The sequence below is a fragment of the Lates calcarifer genome, linkage group LG20 (genome assembly GCF_001640805.2).
Source record: "Lates calcarifer isolate ASB-BC8 linkage group LG20, TLL_Latcal_v3, whole genome shotgun sequence".
Lineage (NCBI taxonomy): Eukaryota > Metazoa > Chordata > Actinopteri > Centropomidae > Lates > Lates calcarifer.
In genome coordinates this window covers 134,919-153,635 of record NC_066852.1, presented here as the reverse complement: position 1 = coordinate 153,635, position 18,717 = coordinate 134,919, and the positions used below count along the sequence as shown (strand labels likewise).

Genomic DNA, 18,717 nt, shown 5'->3' with positions numbered 1-18,717 from the left:
AAACAGGCATCTTTGACTTGTCCACCTTGGCTTACAAATCTTTGTCAATAGATGAAATTTACCAGCTAACGCTTTGTGAGGTTTAGGCAACAGAAATTGTCAAGTTTTTTTCAATATGGTCACAAGATTGTTTTCACCTCTCCACCTCTCCCTGCCATGTTTGCTATCGGAGAACACATCGTAACGCCAGTTCGAAACTGGGCGGAAACACAGATTTTTCCACTGTGACTCATACGTGTTCCTTAACATATGAAAACAGGTGTCCTTGGCTTACAAATCTTTGTCAATAGATGAAATTTACCAGCTAACGCTTTGTGAGGTTTAGGCAACAGAAATTGTCAAGTTTTTTTCAATATGGTCACAAAATTGTTTTCGGCTCTCCTCGTTAGTATAGTGGACAGTATCTCCGCCTGTCACGCGGAAGACCGGGGTTCGATTCCCCGACGGGGAGTTGTTGTAGTCCTTTTGACTTTCTATGGAAGTTATTTTGTTTCTCATGTGACGAAAGAAGAGTTATGTTCTTGAATAAAGCTTACTTTGCAGTAGTTTCCGTAGTGTAGTGGTTATCACATTCGCCTCACACGCGAAAGGTCCCCAGTTCAAAACTGGGCGGAAACACAATGTTTTCGCTGTGACTTACACATGCTTGTTAAGAAATCAAAACAGAAAATTTGAGATTTCCATTTATACTTTTTTCTTATACTATTCGATAACAGATCAAATTTACCAGCTAACACTTTGTTACATTTCAAGACTTCAAAGGCCACGAAAGGACAGTTTACGATGTGTTCTCCGATAGCCAACATGGCAGTAGTTTCTGTAGTGTAGTGGTCATCACGTTTGCCTAACACGCAAAAGGTCCCCAGTTCGAAACTGGGCGGAAACACAGATTTTTCCATTGTGACTCATACATGTTCCTTAACATATGAAAACAGGCATCTTTGACTTGTCCACCTTGGCTTACAAATCTTTGTCAATAGATGAAATTTACCAGCTAACGAAAGAAGAGTTATGTTCTTGAAAAAAAGCTTATTTTGCAGTAGTTTCCGTATTGTAGTGGTTATCACGTTCGCCTCACTCGCGAAAGGTCCCCAATTCGAAACTGGGTGGAAACACAGTGTTTTCGCTGTGACTTACACATGCTTGTTAAAAAATCAAAACAGAAAACTTGAGATTTCCATTTATACTTTTTTCTTATACTATTCGATAACAGATCAAATTTACCAGCTAACACTGGGCGGAAACACAGATTTTTTTAGAAGTGTAGTGGTCATTATGTTTGTGCAAAAATGTGTAAGGCAATGAACAGGGAGTTTACAGTGCAACAGTTTTGCAGCATATAGTAGAGCATTCTTATCAACGGGTCTTATCAATGGGTATTGCTAACAATGGCTAGTGCAGGATACCTATGAAATGGGTCACATTCATGAGTTAACTCGGACCATTAAATTTGAACAGCATTTTAAGATTTCTTTTAAGACTTTCTAAAGCATTTAGATTAAAATCTAATGTTAACAAATAAGGTGTTCTTCAGGTGGAATGTAGATTTGTTTTTAACTTGTGTATTTTCCAAAAGAGCTACTGTAAAGTCTCTGTGAGCTGTTTTTCTGACTTCTGACATTACACCCATTTTCAACTTTTGACCTCTGATGTAAATGGAATCCAATGTATTTCTATGTAGCAACTTTTTTTGTAGAATTGAAACGTATAGAAGCACTTCAATTGTGCTTCAAATGCTGCATTCATGTCCCATTGATAAAAACAAGACCTCAACTTCATTCACTCTTAAACGCTGAATTTATTCCTGATTTACCTTTATCCAGTGTCAGAATGAGAAAGTTTAAAATTTAAAATTTAAAATTTCATTCAGTTCAGTTTATATAAAGATTTGAAATTGCTGTTTCTCTTCATTGTCAGATTATGGCAGCAGAGGACAGTAACATTTCCAGAAATGTCAACTGAGCCTGTGTGTCCTTTGTTCAGTGACACAGAGGAAAGTGAAAGAACAAGATCAGGAGACTGAGAGAAAGAGAAAGCGAGAAGGTGATGAAGAGGAGAGAGGAAGAACAGGTACTGTCCTGTTCAACGCAAATACAAACTGAGCTGATCACATTCAAACAGTGTGGGGCTGATGAGCACACAGATATAGGTTGTTTGGTCATTACAGTGGAACCTATAGACTCAGTTTAACAACAATTCAAACCAGTGATCTTTAGGAGTCTATAGTTTGATTCTAGAAATATTGTATAAAACAGAAGACAGAAGTTTGTGTTTCCACCCAGTTTCAAACTGGGGACTTTTTGCTTTAGGCCAACATGATAACCCCTACACTATGGAAACTACTGCCATGTACTTTATTGGAGAAAAACTAGAAGTGGAGAAAACAAACTAAAATCTTAGAGTTCTTCTATATTCCTTTTTAGTGTAAACTCGAAAGATTAAATATCTTATCTCAAATCACTTGTTGCCACAAAACCCAGTCTCTTACACGGTTTTTAAAAGCCCAAATATGGAGCACATAAGGATGTCATTCTATCATTTAAAGATGAAAAACAAGATGGACGTCAACCTCCCAGTCATTTACTGTCAGAAAACAACAACAACTGGACTCTGTTCATTTGATTCATTTTACTAGTCAAACTGTCAATCATGTGGAAAACATGTTGGGTTTACACTCTGCAGTTAAAACCAGCCAGAGATCAGGTTGGTACTAAATAATATCAGCTGCTGTGATCCTGGACTGGACTGATCTCTAACAGGAGGAGACTCTCTCTGCTACACTCAACACAGAGACACTGAGGAACCAGATGGACCAGACCTGTAAACCCAGGATACAGAGGTTCAGTGAATGTGGTGTTGAAGGTGTGGAGGTGGATCAGAGAGTCAGAGGAGACTCTGTAGAAGGACAGAGAGCCAGCAGGACAGTCCACATACACTGCTACTCTGTTAGAGACAGAGGAGGAGGAGGAGGACGGAGGAGGAGATAGATGTCTTCATGTTATTGTGACAGACAGAGAAACCATCATCAGAACATCTCAGACTCCCAGGACTGATCGTTCAGTCCAAACCTACAGTCCACTGTCTCCTTTCCTTCTGATTCCTCTGTAACTCACTGAGATATCAACCTCCTCCTCTCCACTCGACCTCCCAGTAACAGCGACCAGTCAGACCAGTTCTACACAGCAGCTGAGGACACTGATCAAATCTGTCTGGATGATCAGGATATGACTGATCCTCCTCCACATGTGTCACCTTCCTGTTGTTGTCAGACAGTTTGAGTTCTGTGTTCACTGTGTTTGTGTCGATTGTGAGTTGACAGGAATCTGATGGAGAGAACAAGACACAACACAGCTGCAGTTATTGATCGATCATCTGATCATTGATTGACAGTTTGAAGCTGTTTTGTTTTCATCAATCAAATGAAAAACACACTTACACTTCCTCAGACCTGGTCTCAACCATCGGACTCCACCAGGCTCCACCCTGAAAGGAGGAGGGGGGTCAGACCAGCACATTCTCTTTCAGCAGGACAACATGGACATTACATGGCTCTCATACACAGACTGTTTGATGGTTCTGTTCAGATGGAGGCTTGATGAAGATTTCATCATCTGTCTTCAACATTTGATGTGTGTGTGTGTGTGTGTTTTCTCTGTCTATAATGTTCATTGACTGATCTCAGAGTTAAAAAGTGGAAACAAAGCTGAGGTTCAGACGTTGTCCTGTGTACAGAGGAAGTCTAGTGAACCTGCAGCTACTGTATAGTTTTCATTAAGCTGTGACTTTGTGGCTTCGTCTTATTTGCTGTGACATTTGTTTGATGTGATTTACTATCTCCTAAACACAACAAAAGATCTGATCATCACAAGATCAGGATCTCAGAGAGGTGAAGGTGATTATTGATAACTGATATAGTAGAGGATAGAGACATGATGGTGTGACCTGATTTAATTATCTTTTATTTCGCCCTTGGTTCAAGACACTGGGGCATATTATATTATTATTCTATTGCTTTTGGTCCAGAAAAAACGTATTGAGAGAAATTTGGAAAGTTCTGCCAAAGGTTAGTAAAATCTTTTTTTACACAATCTTACCACAGGTTTTTTGTTTTAAATGATCATCAGTTAAATTGGTTGATGAATACTGACCTGATCAGCTGATATTGGGAACTCTCCAGTCCAACAGACAACATCTTCACTCCTGAATCCTGCAGGTTGTTGTTACTCAGGTCCAGATCTCTCAGACTAGAGGACTGGGAGCTGAGAACTGATGATATCTCCTGACAGCTTTTCTCTGTCAGACTGGTTTGATTCAACCTGACAAAAAGGAATGAAAACATGAGAGAAAGCAGGAAGAGGTTTAATGTCTGAAACATTTACATAGCATTTGTAAAGGGAAACTTTTTTCGTGACAGGGTTGAAAAAATTCCTGGTAATTTATAATGACAATAATGTAATATGAGCTGGCAGCATGAAGCCCAATGGTGAGATGTTTTTGGTATCTGTGCTCGCCATGAACTGTCCACATATTCCCTTATAAATAATGTAATCTGACCTGAGAGTCTCCAGTGAACAATGTGGACTCTCCAGTCCAACAGACAACATCTTCACCCCTGAATCCTGCAGGTTGTTGTTACTCAGGTCCAGATCTCTCAGACTAGAGGACTGGGAGCTGAGAACTGAGGACAGAGCTTCACAGCTTCTCTCTGAGAGGTTACAGCCACTCAGTCTGAAGAGACAATAATGAGCAAAAGGACAAACAGTGTTTTTTTGTTAAACTGTAATCACCTTAAATACTGAGACTGGACCAAACAGCAATCAGAGATGACAAAAGTCTCATTTGTGTGTCAGCTCACAAGGAAATAACAGACCTGCATTTTAACTCTGAGCTAAATATAAAAAGACTTTCAATTTGCTCTGTTTGACCAAAATCACCTCTACATCTAAAAGGTTAACAATAAAAAGTTGATAGTTTTGGTGAAATGTAATCTTGTCTCAGGACTGGCTGAAATCCTTTTTGTTCCGTTTTAAACAAGCTGATAATGATTATTATGATTGAATGAGTCATTAACAAATATGTAATAATCTTAATCACAGTTCATCAAAACATGGACAGGCTTTTGTTTATTAACCAGAGTTCATATTTGTTACATTTCAGACATCACTTAAAGCAAACTGTAAGTTGATCTGACCTGAGAGTCTCCAGTGAACAGTGTGGACTCTCCAGTCCAACAGACAACATCTTCACTCCTGAATCCTGCAGGTTGTTGTTACTCAGGTCCAGATCTCTCAGACTAGAGGACTGGGAGCTAAGAAGTGAGGACAGAGCTTCACAGCTTCTCTCTGAGAGGTTACAGTCACTCAGTCTGAAGAGATGATGATAAGGAATTAAAGAAGAAAGGAAATGAATTTCTCTCCTGTTGAAAAGACAGCAGTGTCTTTAAATTCTGATAATAAATAAATGTTCTGTTTGTACTTACAGAGCTTTGTTAGAGGCTTTGACCACTGGCAGCAGCCTCAGAAGAGCCTCCTCTGAAGCAGAGTATTTCTTCAGGTCAAACACGTCCAGATCTTTTTCTGATGACAGTAAGATGAAGATCAGAGCTGACCATTGAGCAGGAGACAGTTTATCTGTGGAGAGACGTCCTGATCTTAGGGACTGTTGGATCTCCTCCACTAGAGAACGATCATTCAGTTCATTCAGACAGTGGAACAGGTTGATGCTTTTCTCTGCAGAGGGAGTCTCTTCAATCTTCTTCTTGATGTACTGGACTGTTTCCCGACTGGTCCGTGAGCCACTTCCTGTCTGTGTCAGCAGACCTCGTAGGAGAATCTGATTGGTCTTCAGCGAAAGACCCAGGAGGAAGCGGAGGAACAAGTCCAGGTGTCCATTTGGACTCCGTAAGGCCTTGTCCACAGCACTCTGGTAGAGAAGTGTTGATTTGTCTCCAAACAGTTTAGACCTCAGGGAGGTTGATTGTTCGTCTGACAGCAGATTGACTCCAGAGTTGATGAAGGTCAGATGGACATGAAGAGCAGCCAGAAACTCCTGAACACTCAGATGGACGAAGCAGAACACCTTGTCCTGGTACAGTCCTCTCTCCTCTTTAAAGATCTGTGTGAACACTCCTGAGTACACTGAGGCTGCTGTGATATCGATGCCACACTCTGTCAGGTCTGATTCATAGAAGATCAGGTTTCCTTTCTGCAGCTGCTCAAAAGCCAGTTTTCCCAGAGACTCAATCATCTTCCTGCTCTTTGGAATCCAGTGTGGATCTGTCCCAGATCCTCCATCATACTTGATGGTCTTCAGTTTGGTCTGAACCACCAGGAAGTGGATGTACATCTCAGTCAGGGTCTTGGGCAGCTCTCCTCCCTCTCTGGTTTTCAACACATCCTCCAGAACTGTAGCAGTGATCCAGCAGAAGACTGGGATGTGGCACATGATGTGGAGGCTTCGTGAGGTCTTGATGTGGGAGATGATCCTGCTGGCCTGATCCTCATCTCTGAACCTCTTCCTGAAGTACTCCTCCTTCTGTGGGTCAGTGAACCCTCTGACCTCTGTCAACATGTCAACACACTCAGGAGGGATCTGATTGGCTGCTGCAGGTCGTGTGGTTATCCAGAGGCGAGCAGAGGGAAGCAGTTTCCCCCTGATGAGGTTTGTCAGCAGCACGTCCACTGAGGTGGACTCTGTAACATCAGTCAGGATCTCAGTGTTGTGGAAGTCCAGAGGAAGTCGACACTCATCCAGACCGTCAAAGATGAACACAACCTGGAACTCTTCAAAACTGCAGATTCCTGCTTCTTTGGTTTCAGTAAAGAAGTGATGAACAAGTTCCACCAAGCTCAACTTTTTCTCTTTCAGCACATTCAGCTCTCTGAAAGTGAATGGAAATGTGAAGTGTATGTCCTGGTTGTCTTTGTCTTCAGCCCAGTCCAGAGTGAACTTCTGTGTTAAGACTGTTTTCCCAATGCCAGCCACTCCCTTTGTCATCACTGTTCTGATTGGTTCATCTCTTCCAGGTGAGGCTTTAAAGATGTCTTCTTGTCTGATGGTTGTTTCTGGTCTGTCTGGTTTCCTGGATGCTGTTTCAATCTGTCTGACCTCATGTTCATCATTGACCTCTCCAGTCCCTCCCTCTGTGATGTAGAGCTCTGTGTAGATCTGATTCAGAAGGGTTGGGTTTCCTGCTTTAGAGATCCCCTCAAACAAACACTGGAACTTCTCCTTCAGGTTAGATTTAAGTTTACGTCGACAAATTGGAGCAAAATGTCCTGAATGAACAAAGAAACAATATCAGTAAGTGATTTATAAAGTATATATGACAGTTTAATCCTCCTAAAGAATGCATATATGAACATATTTCCCTCCATGTGTTGAGACGTCAGTAAATGTCTCATTTCTCCATCATGTTAAATCTTTAGAGAAATCCTCTTACTGCTCTGCAGACAGTCAGCCAGCTCCTCCTGCTTCATTCTCCTCAGGAAGTTCACTGTGATCTTCAGAAACTCCTCTCTGCTGCTCCTCTGCTCTTCATCCTCACCGTCCAACACCTCCTCATCCTCCCTCTGAGTCTCTAAGCATTCTGGGTAATCTGGACTCAGAACCTTCTGGATATTCTTCAGCTCGTTCTTCACAAAAGTGACGATGTTCTTCTCCAGCAGCTGGAACAGAAAACTATCTGAATGACTCCATCAAACTAAAATCATGGAGCCAAACATCAGATCCATGTTGGACACACTGACAATCCACTGGTCTAAAAAGTGCAGCATGGAGATTATTGTCAACACAACAGATGTAAAAGTAGTTGTTGTCCATGTACAGACCATAAATATGGAGTCCAGGTGTGTTTGATGCTGCTGGGCAGACTGACCACTGGGAACCTCTGAGCTCTCCTGGTCCACTCTGTGGAGGAATCATGAAGAATTAGCTCACATTATGTCTGTCCACACAGAGACAGACACAAGCTAAAGGTCCATCAAGTCATATTTGGATGTGAAGAGTGAATCAGACGACTCCCTGTAGTGGTAAAGGTTTACTAGTCCTGCTGATCCCACTGAGAATCAACAGCTCAGTCTGCAGCTGTTTGTAGCTTTCAGCTCAGTGTTTGGCTTCACCACTCACTTTGGTTTAGTCCCAACAGCTCTCACCAACCCTCCATATAGCTCTCCCTCCCTCACTCAACACTGCTGAAGTGCCCTGAAGCAAGGCACCTACAACCTCCAGCTGCTCCAGTGGAGCTGCTCAGTGTCTGCTTGTATCAGACTGGTTGTACTGGGCAGCTCCCAGTTTTACCTCCACCTTCCAGTGTGGACGTTCACAACAGATAGAAACACTTTGATTTCAGACGTGGTCCAACAACACGTCGTACAAAATAGTTCTTTTCTAGAATAACCTGAGTCTCACTGTCAGTTACAGCTTACATCTGATCAGCTGATGGACGTCGCCTTTTAAACTTGATAAAAAACTTCTTTGAGTCGTCCTTCTTTAAGGAGACGCAGCTGGGTCCAGGAGAGTCTGGTCTCTGCTGCTGGATCCTGAAACTAAAACAGAACTGATGAATCTGCATGTTGAATAAAAACTGATGGAAAATATGTTCAAACACAAAAACTAACTTTTAGTGTGAAATGTCTTTCTGTCAGTTTGAAATTCTCACCTTCCATCAACAGATTGTTTGAAATGAAGAGGAGGACGATCCATTGACTTGTTGCTCTTCATGGACACACAGCTGGGTCCAGGTCCAGGTCCAGGTCCAGCAGAGTGTGGTGAGTGCTGCTGCTCTGGGCTTGAACACAACACACACAGAGCAGTGAGTGTGAATAATGATGGTGCAGTGATGTGAGTGCTGAGCTCTGACATGGAGAAGAGTCATGGACAGTTAGAGATCCTCATCTCACCTCTGAGCTTTGGTCTGGCTCTCATGTTCCCCACACAGAGTGGTTTTAGAGGGAGGGACTCCCTCCTCTCTGTCCTCACTCTGATTCATGCTGCTCCATTCACATCCACATCAGCTCACACACACTTTCTACCTTCACCTGGAGAGGAAACACAAATCATTCATCTGCTCATTGACTCAGATCATTTCTCCTGGAGAAATCTCAGCTGCTCCTCCACTGATCTTCTTCTTTCCTCTTTCATATCAGTGTCAGTTGAATGCAGTCAGACAGCAGTGTGAGGCAGAGGAAGCTGCCATCAGCTGCTCTACTTCTACTATCACTCCACTAGATGGAGTCATGGAGCTGCAGTCAAGTCAACAGCAGCATCACAATCAGCAGAACAAGGGTTGTCCACATTGTCCACAGCTGTGTTAAAGTAGAAGTCCCAGGGCAATGGAGGTGTGATATTTACACAGGGGAGGCCCCTTTCATTAGGGAGTGCTGTTGCCATGGGTGGTATGTGTCAAATAACATCCAGATGAATGTCAGGACCCAAGGTTTCCCAGCAGAACACTGCATTGTACCAAGATAATCATGTTCATGTTATTCTCTTCCTCTGTCAGTGGTCTTAATGTTGTGGCTGATCTGTGTACGTTAGATGTTTTACCACCTGCTGCTGTGACTTTTTCCTGCAGTGGCTACATTTCACTTTGTCTGCGTTTTTCTGCTGATCACCTTTTTAACCTGCTTCAGATCTGAAATGTTCCTAAATTGGTGCAGTTTAGATTGTGAATGTCTGTCATGTCTGCTCTAACTGCCTAGTTTTCATAACCGTCCTATATTCATCAGCAAACACTCTGATTACACTCTTAGGGTTACTCTGATAACCCTAACCCTAACCCAAGAAGTAAACAGGACCCAATAGATTCTGTAAATCATCCAGAGGGCTGGAGGACGCTCTCAGGAGCTATATTATTTAGAGTAGATAAACATTTCTTATTAAAACGATCAACCAGTTCATTAAATCGGGATAATTCCCACATCTTTTGGATTGTTTTCTTTTTAAAAGCCGAGCTTTATTCCTGGTCTTTCTTACTTCAGTACATCTCGTCTCTTTTAGTATTTTATGATTTTATCTTTATCTCTGTTATTTTTAATCAATTAACTTAATGTCTCGCTTTTCTAATTCTTTAAATCTTTATCCTGCCTCTGGTGTTTTCTCATTTTAAAGTGATGACAGTGTTTCCTCTGTTCATTGCTTCATAAGTGGGTGAGGGGAGGTTTCTGTTCCTTATTGTCTAAACCACTTTGTGTCACATTATTTTGTCTGAAAAGTGCTAAACAAGTAAAGTCTGATGAATTAATAGTTGGACAGAGATCTGACATTGAGAGAAGCTGTTTTAAATGCATGATGCTCGTAACCTGATTGATTTGAATGAATTTGTTGGAAGAGGACCAACTGAACTCTGTCTCTATCTGACCTGTGATTAATGTCTCGTGTCCAAACTAGTTCAAATGCTTGGAAACAGAAATCTGAACCTCAACAAAAGAGAAGTGAAAACCACATTTAGTTCTCACATGACCTCAGCTGACACATCGAAACAAGACACAAGATCAACAGCTTCGGTCTATGAGACAAAACACATGAACAGTGAAGTGAAACAGTAGAAAAGTTTAATAGTTGTTTTCTACCTGGACTTGTTAATAAATGTGAAGGTGTCAGGGCCTTTTATCTGTGTGATCCACAGTCTGACTCTGGATCACATGTAAGGACCAGATGAGGTCCTCAGCCCCTCTGACTGCCACACTGAGTCTACATCAGTCCTGTAGTGTCGGGAAAAGCTGCCTTCAGTCATCAGTAAGTGGAGCTACACAGTAATAACGACTCAGTGTTCAACTACTGACATCAACTGACTCTGCTTCTACTCTGATTCCACCGCTTCAACTCCACATCTCCACATATGGGTTAAAGACGCAGCCGTTAGTTGTGAGTGAGTTGAAGAAGCGAGCGGCAGATTTCTGCTGTTTCCAGTGGAAGCAGCTGACAGCAGCCGCCACTAACAACATGAGCAAGACTCATTCAACAGGAAAACACTGACACATGTCGCTTACATTACCTTTAGATGGAGGAAAGACGCTGCGCCACGATCAGCAGACAAAGTGAAAGTCAACTGGAAACCGGAGACGAGTCTGTGCTCTGGTCACCTGCTCCGTTATTTGTGGGTGGAGTCAACTATCTCGTCGTCACTACACCATCTTTGCTGTATTTTCTTTGATTGCGTCAACAAACCGGAAGTTAAAGTACGTTTTTTTTCTCGTCTGCTGAGCGTCGACAGCTAAACAGAGAAACACAACCAGAGAAGGTAACTTTGTCTTTGAGTTCAGATGTGTTTGTGTTGTTGCTGCTGCTCATGGTCAGAACTCCAACACTGACAGCGTCTCCTCTTTACACTTGTGTTCTGGACCTGTTCAGTGAGCCGCCTGTCAATCAGACATCAGTCATCAGTCAGCTGCTTCCAGTCTTTAAGACTCTACATGTGATTCTTGTTAGATCAGGATTACTCCTGTACAGGTGGTCTGGACCATCTGATCTAAGGGTCCGAGCCTTCAGATAAAGTAGGTCCTGGTCCCAGCTGTAGTTTCTGAGGCTATTGAAGCTGGTAGTGAGGAGACTGGCCTGGTTTCTAACGGCCTACCTCCGGGCACCTACCCTGCTGCCTCTGGAGCTGCACCCAGCTGGGTCAGATACAGTCACCATCCACGGCCGATAACAACAGCTCTCCTCTCAGGGATCTGAGTTCTTGGTCTGGTGCTGGGATGTTACTTTAGTGGCTTTGTAAGCAACAAGGATCTGTTGTATCTTGTTTGGCTGAAGTCACCTTTTAGAAGCATTAAGGTGTTTTACACACTTTAGTCTTTATCGTGCTGTCTATAAAGAACTATACAATAGATGTCCACAACTTTAACTTTGAATATTTATTGAAGTTACAAACATGGTAAAGAGCTGAGGCTGGTTGGCTCACTACAAAGCCTTTTGGAGAGAGTCCTTCCTCTTTCCTGGAAAACTCAACAAAGAACCTTATGATCAGATTTCTCTTTTTTACTCTTAAAAAGTGTATGTAGTATAAATTATCACAGCAAAATCATAAATTAGAACTCTGTGTTAATGTTTTACATGGAGATTTTGATCTCAGTCTGTTGGTGTAGGTAACAGAGGTTCTGAGATCTCAACCCTTCTTGACATTGTTGAACACGTTTCTCTTTATTCTGTGAATCCATTAGTCTCCTCAGTGAGCAGAGGAGCTTCGACAGCTGCCAGCCGACACTGGAGGTGAAGTCAGAGCTGCCGTCCAATCCCAGCTCTCCAGAGGCGGGACAACAGGACAGGTGAGCGTGGAACTGGGAAGGTTTTCCTCCGGGTTTGTTCTTTTCTTCACTTTCATTTTCTCAACAGCTCCATCTGAATCACAGTAGCTTTTATGGCACAACTAAAGCTGCTCTGTGTAGTTTTTATTCCTGGGTCCATGTATTGTTTGCACTCGACAAACCAGTGTGTATCTTTGTATTCACAGTAGAGCCCAGATATGGAGCACATAAGGACGTCACACTATCATTTAAAGATGAAAAACAAGATGGACGTCAAGTGAAAGAGATTTCAACCTCCCAGTCATTTACTGTCAGAAAACAACAACAACTGGACTCTGTTCATTTGATTCATTTTACAGTCAAACTGTCAATCATGTGGAGGAGACTCTCTCTGCTACACTCAACACAGAGACACTGAGGAACCAGGCCAGATGAAGAACCCAGGACACAGAGGTTGAGTGAATGTGGTGTTGAAGGTGTGGAGGTGGATCAGAGAGTCAGAGGAGACTCTGTAGAAGGACAGAGAGCCAGCAGGACAGTCCACATACACTGCTACTCTGTTAGAGACAGAGGATGAGGAGGAGGAGGAGGAGATAGATGTCTTCATGTTATTGTGACAGACATAGTAACCAACATCATCAGAACAGAACAGACTCCAGGACTGATCGTTCATTCCAAACAAACAGTCTCTGCCTCCTTTCCTTCTGATTCCTCTGTAACTCACTGAGATATCAACCCCTCCTCTCCACTCGACCTCCCAGTAACAGCGACCAGTCAGACCAGTTCTACAGAGCAGCTGACGACACCACTGATCAAATCTGTCTGGATGATCAGGATATGACTGATCCTCCTCCACATGTGTCACCTTCCTGTTGTTGTCAGACAGTTTGAGTTTTGTGTTCACTGTGTTTGTGTCGATTGTGAGTTGACAGGAATCTGATGAAGAGAACAAGACACAACACAGCTGCAGTTATTGATCGATCATCTGATCATTGATTGACAGTTTGAAGCTGCTTTGTTTTCATCAATCAAATGAAAAACACACTTACACTTCCTCAGACCTGGTCTCAACCATCGGACTCCACCAGGTTCCACCCTGAAAGGAGGAGGGGGGTCAGACCAGCACATTCTCTTTCAGCAGGACAACATGGACATTACATGGCTCTCATACACAGACTGTTTGATGGTTCTGTTCAGATGGAGGCTTGTATGTATGGATGTACATTCAGCACAGAAATAAAGTAGCTGGATCCTCATCCTGCATCCTAATTATACGGAGCAGGGAAGAAGATTGTATATCAGAAGAAAACATCTGTAGTGGTAATAAAGCTGAAACTCCTGCTCAGGTCACAGAATACAGCTGACAACAGCTGATTTCATCACTGACATCTTTTCTCCTCAATATGACTCAGTGAGTCATAATGAGAGACTGAAGTCATAATGAGGAGAAAACTCCTCTGTTGTTGTTGTTGAAGTCAAAGCTCTTGTGTAGAGATCTGTCATCAGCTGTGACAGAGAAAATGTTTCCAGCTCTTCCTCCTCTATCAGACATTGTCTGTGGCTGCAGCAGGCCTCTCCATACCTGAGAGTGTCCAGTCTCCAGTCTGGATCCTTCAGTCCAGCAGACAGCAGCTTCACTCCTGAGTCTCCTGGATGATTGTAGCTCAGGTCCAGCTCTCTCAGATGGGAGGGGTTGGAGCACAGAGCTGAGACCAGAGAAGCACAGCCTTCCTCTGAGATCAGACAACCTGACAGGCTGCAAGAGGTAAAGGCAACATGACAAAAAGGTAAAATGTACTGAGATAAATTTAGGAATATACTGTAAACATCCTGACCTGAGAGTCTCCAGTGAACAGTGTGGACTCTCCAGTCCAACAGACAACATCTTCACTCCTGAATCCTGCAGGTTGTTGTTACTCAGGTCCAGATCTCTCAGACTAGAGGACTGGGAGCTGAGAACTGAGGACAGAGCTTCACAGCTTCTCTCTGAGAGGTTACAGCCACTCAGTCTGAAGAGATGATGATAATGAATTAAAGAAGAAAGGAAATGAATTTCTCTCCTGTTGAAAAGACAGCAGTGTCTTTAAACTCTGATAATAAATCTAACTCTACATGTTCTGTTTGTACTTACAGAGCTTTGTTAGAGGCTTTGACCACTGGCAGCAGCCTCAGAAGAGCCTCCTCTGAAGCAGAGTATTTCTTCAGGTCAAACACGTCCAGATCTTTTTCTGAGGACAGTAAGATGAAGACCAGAGCAGACCATTGAGCAGGAGACAGTTTATCTGTGGAGAGACGTCCTGAATTCAGGTACTGTTGGATCTCCTCCACTAGAGAACGATCATTCAGTTCATTCAGACAGTGGAACAGGTTGATGCTTTTCTCTGCAGAGGGAGTCTTTACAATCTTCTTCTTGATGTACTGGACTGTTTCCCGACTGGTCTCTGAACCACTTCCTGTCCTTGTCAGCAGACCTCGTAGGAGAGTCTGATTGGTCTGCACTGAAAGACCCAGGAGGAAGCGGAGGAACAAGTCCAGGTGTCCATTTGGACTCTGTAAGGCCTTGTCCACAGCACTCTGGTAGAAAAGTGTCTCTGCAGATTTATCTATTCTTGGTTTTTCTTCTGACAGCAGATTGACTCCAGAGTTGATGAAGGTCAGATGGACATGAAGAGCAGCCAGAAACTCCTGAACACTCAGATGGACGAAGCAGAACACCTTGTCCTGGTACAGTCCTCTCTCCTCTTTAAAGATCTGTGTGAACACTCCTGAGTACACTGAGGCTGCTCTGATATCGATGCCACACTCTGTCAGGTCTGATTCATAGAAGATCAGGTTTCCTTTCTGCAGCTGCTCAAAAGCCAGTTTTCCCAGAGACTCAATCATCTTCCTGCTCTCTGGACTCCAGTGTGGATCTGTCCCAGATCCTCCATTGTACTTGATGTTCTTCAGTTTGGTCTGAACCACCAGGAAGTGGATGTACATCTGAGTCAGGGTCTTGGGCAGCTCTCCTCCCTCTCTGGTTTTCAACACATCCTCCAGAACTGTAGCAGTGATCCAGCAGAAGACTGGGATGTGGCACATGATGTGGAGGCTTCGTGAGGTCTTGATGTGGGAGATGATCCTGCTGGCCTGATCCTCATCTCTGAACCTCTTCCTGAAGTAGTCCTCCTTCTGTGGGTCAGTGAACCCTCTGACCTCAGTCACCATGTCAACACACTCAGGAGGGATCTGATTGGCTGCTGCAGGTCGTGTGGTTATCCAGAGGCGAGCAGAGGGAAGCAGTTTCCCCCTGATGAGGTTTGTCAGCAGCACGTCCACTGAGGTGGACTCTGTAACATCAGTCAGGATCTCAGTGTTGTGGAAGTCCAGAGGAAGTCGACACTCATCCAGACCGTCAAAGATGAACACAACCTGGAACTCTTCAAACCTGCAGATTCCTGCTTCTTTGGTTTCAGTAAAGAAGTGATGAACAAGTTCCACCAAGCTCAACTTTTTCTCTTTCAGCACATTCAGCTCTCTGAAAGTGAATGGAAATGTGAAGTGTATGTCCTGGTTGTCTTTGTCTTCAGCCCAGTCCAGAGTGAACTTCTGTGTTAAGACTGTTTTCCCAATGCCAGCCACTCCCTTTGTCATCACTGTTCTGATTGGTTCATCTCTTCCAGGTGAGGCTTTAAAGATGTCTTCTTGTCTGATGGTTGTTTCTGGTCTGGCTGGTTTCCTGGATGCTGTTTCAATCTGTCTGACCTCATGTTCATCATTGACCTCTCCAGTCCCTCCCTCTGTGATGTAGAGCTCTGTGTAGATCTGATTCAGAAGGGTTGGGTTTCCTGCTTTAGAGATCCCCTCAAACAAACACTGGAACTTCTCCTTCAGGTTAGATTTAAGTTTACGTCGACAAATTGGAGCAAAATGTCCTGAATGAACAAAGAAACAATATCAATAAGTGATTTATAAAGTATATATGACAGTTTAATCCTCCTAAAGAATGCATATATGAACATATTTCCCTCCATGTGTTGAGACGTCAGTAAACGTCTCATTTCTCCATCATGTTAAATCTTTAGAGAAATCCTCTTACTGCTCTGCAGACAGTCAGCCAGCTCCTCCTGCTTCATTCTCCTCAGGAAGTTCAGTGTGATCTTCAGAAACTCCTCTCTGCTGCTCCTCTGCTCTTCATCCTCACCGTCCAACACCTCCTCATCCTCCCTCTGACTCTCTAAGCATTCTGGGTAATCTGGACTCAGAACCTTCTGGATCTTCTTCAGCTCGTTCTTCACAAAAGTGACGATGTTCTCCTCCAGCAGCTGGAACAGAAAACTATATGAATGACTCCATCAAACTAAAATCATGGAGCCAAACATCAGATCCATGTTGGACACACTGACAATCCACTGGTCTAAAAAGTGCAGTATGGAGATTATTGTCAACACAACAGATGTAAAAGTAGTTGTTGTCCATGTACAGACCATAAATATGGAGTCCAGGTGTGTTTGATGCTGCTGGGCAGACTGACCACTGGGAACCTCTGAGCTCTCCTGGTCCACTCTGTGGAGGAATCATGAAGAATTAGCTCACATTATGTCTGTCCACACAGAGACAGACACAAGCTAAAGGTCCATCAAGTCATATTTGGATGTGAAGAGTGAATCAGACAACTCCCTGTAGTGGTAAAGGTTTACTAGTCCTGCTGATCCCACTGAGAATCAACAGCTCAGTCTGCAGCTGTTTGTAGCTTTCAGCTCAGTGTTTGGCTTCACCACTCACTTTGGTTTAGTCCCAACAGCTCTCACCAACCCTCCATATAGCTCTCCCTCCCTCACTCAACACTGCTGAAGTGCCCTGAAGCAAGGCACCTACAACCTCCAGCTGCTCCAGTGGAGCTGCTCAGTGTCTGCTTGTATCAGACTGGTTGTACTGGGCAGCTCCCAGTATGAACAATGACAATGAAGCAGTAAAGTTTCACTGAGTAAAGTTGAAACATGAATCAGGAGCATTGTAAGGGATCAGTTTACTCCATCAGAGGTGTTTGTCAGATGGTGGAACAGCGTCTGAAACACCCACCTCCCTCAGTGATTGGTCAGCTGTGTGGAGGTCAGAAAGTAGGCGGGGTTTCAACTTCTCTCTCAGCTCTTTTTTCATTCTTCACACAAACTGTTTCTGTCTCTTTTCATGTCAACGACTGAGGTGGACACTATGAATGTCTTCCAGGAGAGACTGTCTGAACATGGGAGGAGTTATCTCCATATTTAAACCACATCACGTCTCCCCCCTCTCTATGACGGCCGGAGTTTTACCTCCACCTTCCAGTGTGGACGTTCACAACAGATAGAAACACTTTGATTTCAGACGTGGTCCAACAACACGTCGTACAAACTAGTTCTTTTCTAGAATAACCTGAGTCTTACTGTCAGTTACAGCTTACATCTGATCAGCTGATGGACGTCGCCCTTTAAACTCAATGATCAAGCCCTTCGAGTCGTCACTCTTTAAAGACAGACAGCTGGGTTCAGGAGAGTCTGGTCTCTGCTGCTGGATCCTGAAACTAAAACAGAACTGATAAATCTGCATGTTGGATAAAAACTGATGGAAAATATGTTCAAACACAAAAACTAACTTTGACTGTGAAATGTCTTTCTGTCAGTTTGAAATTCTCACCTTCCAAAACTTTGTTTGAAATAACCATCATCACCTATTGACTTGTTGCTCTTCATGGACACACAGCTGGGTCCAGGTCCAGGTCCAGGTCCAGCAGAGTGTGGTGAGTGCTGCTGCTCTGGGCTTGAACACAACACACACAGAGCAGTGAGTGTGAATAATGATGGTGCAGTGATGTGAGTGCTGAGCTCTGACATGGAGAAGAGTCATGGACAGTTAGAGATCCTCATCTCACCTCTGAGCTTTGGTCTGGCTCTCATGTTCCCCACACAGAGTGGTTTTAGAGGGAGGGACTCCCTCCTCTCTGTCCTCACTCTGATTCATGCTGCTCCATTCACATCCAAGATTGAATATGCTGTCAGTCCACTAGATGGCGCCAAAGTGTCTCCTGCAGAATGACTCATTATTATCACATTAGTAGAAGCAGGAAATGAAAATCCTCGAGTAAAGTACAGAGACTGAGACAGGTTAGTGTCAGAATGATTTGTGGAAGAACAACAACAGAGTGAAGGTCCTCAGCCCCTCTGACTGCCACACTGAGTCCACATCAGTCCTGTAGAGTCCATCTAATCACACAGAAAGTCAGAGCTGTTCTTATTCTACCGCTTCAACTCCACATAAAACTCTGTTACAGTAACATCACAACAACGTCTGATTAACCGGAGGTAACGACAGGTAACGATAAAACATGAAAAACAGCTACATCACCTTCAGATGGAGAAAATGATCTGCGACAAGATGCTCGGTAAAAGAGAAACTAAACTGTAGAGGCTCAGATACTGTGAGCGCGCGCGCGTCAGGTGGTTTTGGTGGGGGA

The 18,717-nt window shown here is 43.4% G+C and overlaps 2 protein-coding genes and 3 non-coding genes across 10 annotated transcripts; 3 read left to right on the top strand and 2 right to left on the bottom strand.

Moving 5' to 3' along the window:
- Positions 1 to 379: 379 nt before the first annotated feature.
- Positions 380 to 451, top strand: trnad-guc (transfer RNA aspartic acid (anticodon GUC)). The gene has a single exon. It is a non-coding gene; the product is annotated as a tRNA-Asp (tRNA).
- Positions 452 to 545: 94 nt separating this feature from the next.
- On the top strand, positions 546 to 618 carry trnav-cac (transfer RNA valine (anticodon CAC)). The gene has a single exon. It is a non-coding gene; the product is annotated as a tRNA-Val (tRNA).
- Positions 619 to 813: 195 nt separating this feature from the next.
- On the top strand, positions 814 to 886 carry trnav-aac (transfer RNA valine (anticodon AAC)). The gene has a single exon. It is a non-coding gene; the product is annotated as a tRNA-Val (tRNA).
- Positions 887 to 2,389: 1,503 nt separating this feature from the next.
- On the bottom strand, positions 2,390 to 18,637 carry LOC108896040 (NACHT, LRR and PYD domains-containing protein 3). Of its 6 annotated transcripts, none has more exons than XM_051078848.1 (12): positions 18,136 to 18,637; positions 17,901 to 18,023; positions 17,668 to 17,787; positions 16,712 to 16,790; positions 16,324 to 16,549; positions 14,377 to 16,159; positions 14,081 to 14,254; positions 5,192 to 5,365; positions 4,555 to 4,728; positions 4,149 to 4,316; positions 3,437 to 3,483; positions 2,845 to 3,323 (listed from the first exon to the last, which is right to left on the bottom strand). In XM_051078848.1, the coding sequence occupies exons 1-12, from the start codon at positions 18,222 to 18,224 to the stop codon at positions 3,121 to 3,123; spliced, it is 3,360 nt and encodes a 1,119-aa protein (XP_050934805.1). In that variant the 5' UTR covers positions 18,225 to 18,637; the 3' UTR covers positions 2,845 to 3,120. The 6 variants fall into 6 exon arrangements, 5 of the variants coding, with proteins under 5 accessions (XP_050934805.1, XP_050934808.1, XP_050934809.1 ...); XM_051078850.1 differs by having other exon boundaries at positions 3,129 to 3,323; positions 3,437 to 3,487; positions 4,161 to 4,316; XR_007815320.1 differs by lacking the exons at positions 2,845 to 3,323; positions 3,437 to 3,483; positions 4,149 to 4,316; positions 4,555 to 4,728; positions 5,192 to 5,365 and adding exons at positions 2,390 to 2,569; positions 12,540 to 13,181; positions 13,295 to 13,341; positions 13,828 to 14,001.
- Positions 5,476 to 18,692, bottom strand: LOC108896032 (protein NLRC3). The gene is made up of 7 exons (XM_051078856.1): positions 18,609 to 18,692; positions 8,901 to 9,038; positions 8,660 to 8,788; positions 8,427 to 8,546; positions 7,830 to 7,908; positions 7,442 to 7,667; positions 5,476 to 7,277 (listed from the first exon to the last, which is right to left on the bottom strand). The coding sequence occupies exons 2-7, from the start codon at positions 8,987 to 8,989 to the stop codon at positions 5,476 to 5,478; spliced, it is 2,445 nt and encodes an 814-aa protein (XP_050934813.1). The 5' UTR covers positions 8,990 to 9,038; positions 18,609 to 18,692.
- Positions 18,693 to 18,717: the final 25 nt, after the last annotated feature.